General features: G+C 38.3%; 1 protein-coding gene across 4 annotated transcripts in view; it reads left to right on the top strand.

The window, feature by feature from the left end:
- The window catches only part of ZNF24 (zinc finger protein 24), an 11156-nt gene extending 4628 nt beyond the window's left edge, over positions 1 to 6528 (top strand). For 3 of the 4 annotated variants that reach the window (XM_054724525.1, XM_054724526.1, XM_054724527.1), the window contains exon 4: positions 936 to 6528. In XM_054724525.1, the coding sequence (XP_054580500.1) occupies positions 936 to 1474 (539 nt within the window). In that variant the 3' untranslated portion in view covers positions 1475 to 6528. The remainder of the gene's footprint in view (positions 1 to 935) is intronic. The other variant, XM_054724528.1, reaches the window with a different exon arrangement.
- The last annotated feature ends 373 nt before the right edge of the window (positions 6529 to 6901 follow it).

The following is a 6901-nucleotide window of genomic DNA, read 5'->3' on the forward strand; positions in this document are numbered from 1 at the left end:
TGCTCACTCCCACCTTTCCGAGTGCTGCTGCTCACCCTGTAGTAATGGTCTTGACTTTTCAAAGTTCAGGAAAGTCTTTTTGTTTTGACTTGTAAATTTTATATATTTTTAAATAATTAAAAACATTTATTTATTGGTGTGTGTGTGTGTGTGTGTGTGTCAGGAAAGTTTTAAATGAAACTTGCTCATATAGCTGCCTGCAGATGTGATGGTACCGCACGCTGATAATTCACTAGACACATCTTTCTGAGGCTAAGAAATAAGAGCTCATCTGGATCCTGAGCAATACCCAATAGGGCGGTGTTCTCCACAGGAAAACTTTCATTTGTGAGGGCGTATTGCGTTTGTAAGTGTCAACCTGAACCATCGGGATGCTCCCAGCTCACCCTCAGCCCCTGTCAGGACTCCTGGGTCCTAATCTTGGCTGTGACCGGTCTTGTCTTGCTCATTTCAGGAATAGTTACTTTCTAACTGACTGCTTCTTTTTTATGACATTGTAGTTTGATGTAATGTCTCCCTTTTCAAAGCAAAAGGATATTATAAGGCTTTTCTAATGACCAACCTTATTTTATGTTTGTTCTTACAAAGTTCCATCCAGACCTAACTGTGTCACTCTCTCCTGAATGTCTTAAAATCTACCATCTTTCTGTTCTTCTTTCCCCTCATCACCATTTATAACCCACTAGCCTGTTACTACTTCTGTTCAGATTTAACTGTTTAATCCTTCATTGTGTTATTTACCTCATTAGCCTCATACTCAGTCATTTCATATTTTTCTCCTTTGAGAGTGGCAACCTTAGCATCAGTTTTCATAATACTGTTTATAGATGAAGCAAACTATTTATTTACTTTAAATTCATTAACTTTTTTTTTCTTCAGGTTCCTTTCTCCCAGAACAGGAAATGAGTGATATTTACATTTTCTGTTTATTTCAGATGATGATGCTAGGACTGAAAATGGAGCGCTAGCTCCAAAGCAGGAGATTCCTTCCGCAGTGGAATCTCAGGAAGCTCCTGGCACTCTCGGTGTGGGGGTCCCTCAGATTTTTAAATACGGAGAAGCCTGTTTCCCTAAGGGCAGGTTTGAAAGAAAGAGAAATCCTTCGAGAAAGAAACAACATATATGTGATGAATGTGGAAAACACTTCAGTCAGGGCTCAGCTCTTATTCTTCATCAAAGAATCCACAGTGGAGAGAAACCCTATGGATGTGTTGAATGTGGGAAGGCATTCAGCCGAAGTTCCATCCTTGTGCAACACCAGCGAGTCCACACTGGGGAAAAACCGTACAAATGTCTTGAATGCGGGAAAGCCTTTAGCCAGAATTCTGGGCTGATTAATCATCAGAGAATCCACACTGGGGAGAAACCTTACGAATGTGTGCAGTGTGGGAAATCCTATAGTCAAAGCTCAAATCTTTTCAGACATCAGCGAAGACACAATGCAGAAAAACTGCTGAATGTTGTGAAAGTTTAAGAAATTAGAAATAAAAGTCAGCACTCAGGTCTATTTCTTCAGAAATGAAGACAAAATTAAAAACATGGAATGATACATAATGATACAGTTTGGTCTCCCTATAAGAATGTTAGAAAATCCACTGGGAAATGTAGAACATTGTCACTCAACATTAACATTTTGTTTTGAAAGAAATGGTGTCATACCTGCCTGGAAACGGGAATTTTAAACGTAATTCACATGTGAATGTCTACATTTTTCATGGGGTGTTTATATTCTTACTATTTTTTTTCCAAATAATGATCTACTCTATTCTTTATCTCTTACAGTTTTCCTTTGTAGACAGACACATTAGTTTGTGTTGATCATTGGATCATTCTTTTCAAGGATACACTCCCTTCCCTTCTACATTAAAAGGCAACATAGGGATTATGAAGTCTGAAAACTGAAACCATCTTTTCAAAATTTGCTCTTCTGGTTTTTTTACCCAATTTGGATAAGCATTTCAGAAAATAGAAGATAAAAATGACTAAAAGCTTCAAAGTAAAATTAGAATTGATGGTGATTAAACATCAAAAAGTGAATGGGACGCCTAGATTGGGAAAGATGTAAAAATATTTTGATCCAAGGATTGAAGTGTATCAAGAATTTATCTAGATGTAATTATCTGCCTGTAGGAAAATAAAAATGCTGCATCCTGTCTGTAATTTGGAGGCATCCCACTAATGAAAATAATGTTCTATGTATCATTAGAAAGTGGATAGTCTAAATAATAATCATAAACTATGAACGTAGAGAAAACACTAGAGAATTTGCAGTGAATGACAGTTGAGGGGCAAATATGACGGTAATAGTCCATCTTGGCTTTTAGAAAACAAGATCTGAAGATCCAATTCATTATTTTGCCTTCGTTTTTGTTAAGGATAGAAAAAAATCCCTGACCAGGTGGGTAACAAGTATCAGGTTGGTTATTTTATTTTATTTTTTGGTAAAAAAGGGTTGAACACCAGGCTAACAAAGCAGCCACGCATTCATTCATTCAACATTTTCTACCGACAAGGCACTGTGCTAGGTACTGTAACCCTACCCTGAGGAGGTAGGTCATTCTTCCACTGTACATTATCGGGGGGCTGTACAAAGCGGCTTCTTGTGAGTTAGCCTCTGGTTCCCTTCTGAGCAGTCCTGGGGGAGCCGTAGTTCTCTTACCAGGGTGTTGTATTTGGGGGAAAGGAAGACAGCTCAGATTGCTAACCATCTCTCCAGCTTTCCTCAGAGGTGAGTCTAAAATTCTATCACATTTTGGAGGTTTTATAAAACTAATCAATCTCTATTAGCATTGAGGTTGTACTTACATGTTAAGTTGAATGGATTGTTCTATTTAAAAAAATAAATGACTAGGCTATTAACAACTAGTTTATTAACAGAATTGATTGAACTATTTTTTAAAAATTTTAAGTCTTAACACATTTTTTAAAATGTATGAAAGTAATACATTGTAGTCGTAGGATTATATACTCCTTGGCTGAGAATCCCAAGTACTGTGGTTCTACTGTTTAGTGGAAAACTCTGGAAGTTAAAATATAGAATATGAGAAAAGGCTTTTTTTATAGTGGGCATCATTGTGTGGAAAATGACCCATTTGAATAAACATTTCATAGTTCCAGAGATTTTGGTTACAACTGGTGCTTGGATCAAATTTAAAAAGTGGAAGGTGAAATTTGCATGAGCCTATTAAAAAGCATAGTAATAAATGCAAGGCCAGCTGGTGGAGGAGCGAGGCAGAATGGGGCTTGTTTATAGGTTTTCTGATAATTATAAGAAATGTGCTTTATAGATTAAGGTTTATTGAACTATAAATATGTAGTAATGATATAATGTATTTTAAGTTATACAAGAAAATGTAGGGACTTTGGGTCTTTTTTTCTGTGGCTGAGAGGAAACATGTCAATGTCCAATAAAGGTATAGACTCCTCTGCTCTAAGATGAAATGATCTTGAGTTGATTGATTGATTGATTGATTGATTTATAACTGGTTTCTTTCCAAGTAGGCTTTGAGGCAGCATATTTGGAATTCTGCTGGGATGACAGGATTCTTTATATCAGAGTAGGTAAGAAGGAGCCAAGCTCTCAGTGGCTGAAATTTCATGCTTTTTTAGATTTTATATCTTTTCTGTATACCAAGAAGCTTCAGTGTGGTAGATTTGTCTTAAAGGCCAAAGATGTTTGGTATAATGGGAGAGCTTAGACAAAATAGTGTTAGAGTTGGCAAGTAAGTGTTGGTCTTGCCAGCTCATAGCTGTGGGTTGTTTAGAAAAGATTCTGAGGCTACGGCAAGGCTCTGTGGGGAAAATGGCAGGATCCAAAAAGACTGGGTGATGGTCCACAGGAAAAGGAAGTGGTTAGTGTACTTGCTGTTTCTGATTAGGTTATATCCCCAATGGATAAATTGATTTAAAATAACTATTCAGTGATTTATGATTTCATCTATACATTTATCTATACCCACACAGATAATCATAGCAATTCTGGGGGCTGCACAGCCTCTGATGAAATGGTGATCTGGCAGTTGTCAAGTGTTGGCAACTTTTGGTTAGCAAACAGGCAGTCACTGTTAATGGCATGCAGACTGCTGATTCCTACCCAGCAGCCACTGAGCATTTGCTCATTACTGGTAGATTCTGGGTTTCTTGGAGGTTAACCTCCCTACATTCACACAAGTGGGCACTTGACCATTTAGCAGTATGTCTACCGCGTTAATGTAGGTTGAAGGGAGGATTGTATATATTGAAACAATCTGCATGCCAGGCATCGGATTAGACACTATCCCTGTCGCACTTAGATTTGTAGACTTAAAAGCAGGATTCAGAGATCGTGTGACTTGCATGTGGCCAAGTAGAGCTAACACAAATCTAGTTCTGTGAACTCCACAGACATAAATTTTTCCACAATGCCATGAACAGTGGCTGTTCAACCTTGATTTTAGATTTTATCTCTTATGGTTCAGAGGTTTTTATCTTTTATAGTAAACAAATATGAAAAATATTAAATTCGCTCATTAAAATTTTTTATAGTACAGAATATAAAGTGAAAAAGGACATGCTTTCTTATAGTCTTACTCAGAAGTAATAATTACTTGGTCTGTTATTCTTCCAGACTTAGGCATATACAAGTTTAAGCAAAAATGTGTTAATAGCCGACACTTGTGGTTCCTATAAAGGCACTGTTTTGAAGTGCTTTACCAGGGATTAACTCTTAATCCTCACAGCAACCATATGAGGTAGGTACATATCCCCATTTTACATGTACTGCTCTGAAATTTGTCTCCCCTCCTTCCCAGTTTGATATAGACATTGTTTTTCATGGCTACAAATACTGCTGCATTGCATGAATATACTGTTATTTATTTAACCAACCCCTGGATAGTTTCGTTCTTTTTTTTAAATTATTATACATAAAGGTATGGTTAAGATCCTTGTACATATATTTTGCGGCTTGTGTGGGTATTTCTGTAGGATAAATACAAGTGGATTTTTTGGGTCAGAGAATGTGCACATTCAGCATTTTAAGAGAATGCCACCCAAAAGATTACCAATTCACAGCAATTTACAACTCCCTCAGCAGTGAGAGTGCCTGTGGGCTTGCCTACACTCAGACCAGTCTGATAGGCAAAATTTATTTCCGTCCTTTGATAATTAATGAGGAACATTTCTTCCTACGTTTATTGGCCATCTGCATTTCCTATTAGGAATTGTGTTTGCCCATTTTTCTTTTTTTTTAAATTATGAAAGTATAAATGACTACTAGCTCAATGTATAAAGCATAAATGATACAGGTATAAGAAAAAAGAGTCTCTTCTCCAGCACTTCAATCACATTCCACTTCTCAGAGTTTAGTATACATCTGTCTAGTCCCCTTTCCATACATCTCCATTTGAATGTACATAAGCATATAAAAGCTATTTTTACATAAACAGGATCATATATGTACTGTTCTACAGCTTGCCTTTTTTTGGTCTCAAAAACCTATTCCTGAGGTCTTTAAATTTCTTTAATGGTTGAATAGGATTCAATATTATGAAAATGCCATGACTGAAGGTATTGTTTCCTTCTGCTTTTACATTGCCAAAGTAAATCTTTCCTCATATGTCTGTGTGCATGTGTGTGAATATTCCTTTAGGATGGAGTTGTGTACGGTGGAGTATTACATCAGCAGGTGTGCTCCCTGATAGGCTCACCTTAGCCTTCCTAAAGGCCTTCATAACTTTATTATTTTACCACCTGTAGGGAAAATGTTCATTTCCCCATATGGCCTTACCTACACTTGGTACTTTTATCTGATGAGCAAAAAATAAATAAATAAATAAAATCCTTAATTACATTTCCCTGATTAATGGTAAGGTTGAGGTTATTTTCATGTTTATTGGCCATTTATAGTTTCACCATGGATTGTCTGTTCACATCCTCTACCTGCTTTCCAGTTGAGCTACGTGTGGATGTTTGTTGTTTTTGTTTGTACAGCATCTCTTTTCCCACCTTCTGGTAACAGAGCCCTTATTTATTGCGGGGAACCCATTCCCTATGGCTTAGCTGAATACATGACCAGGTCTGGCCTCCCTGAGTTCTGCAGCTCCTTAGCCACAGTGATGAAAGCACAGGCATGTAACTCAGGCCAGGCCACAGAGAGCCCTCGACAAACGGCGGAAACTATTGGCAACGCGGCTCCTGGAGATCCAGGAACTGAGGACTGTGTGTGTACCATGTGGGGAGAGTGAGGAGAAGCTCAGAGGCTAGCAGAAAGGACAGAGAACTGAGTTCTGATGTCATTTTTCTGGAGGCCCTCGATCCAGCTGTGCCTAAAGCCTGCCCTACCTCCGGACTTTAACGTTTTGTGAGCCAATAAAGTCCCTTTCTTGTTTAAGATAATTGAATTGGGTTTCTGTCCTGATTAATATAGGTTATTTGTATTTTCTTATTGATTTGTAGAAATCTCTGTAACTTTAAATCCTAGACTTACACTTTATGCACTATATAGGTTAATAAAATTAGCATGGCCTTCCATGATTTGGCCTCTGTCAACCTCTGCCATTTGTTACTCCACTCTACCACACGCCACACACATATACTTTACATACCAATAACACCTGAACATTGATGTTGGGAATGCCTGGATGAAAAGCTTTTCACATAGTCATGTCTTCAGGAATTTCTCCTCCTACCCTTCATTCCAGGGACTGAGAAGGGATTACGCTGCTGTCGGTGCTGCAGCCATTGTTCTTGGGGCGTTCCCCGCAGGTATTTTCTGTGTGTGACCCTAGGGGTCCCTCCCCATGACCTCCATCCCCCTTCCATGGTTCTTGGGGGCCCTCATTGATTCTCAGGCCTGTGGATTTGAAATTGCTCAAGCCCAAGACTTCTGGGGTTTACATCTGTTGCTCCTGTGTGTGGAAAC

Source organism: Eptesicus fuscus, chromosome 12 (genome assembly GCF_027574615.1).
Source record: "Eptesicus fuscus isolate TK198812 chromosome 12, DD_ASM_mEF_20220401, whole genome shotgun sequence".
Taxonomy (NCBI): domain Eukaryota; kingdom Metazoa; phylum Chordata; class Mammalia; order Chiroptera; family Vespertilionidae; genus Eptesicus; species Eptesicus fuscus.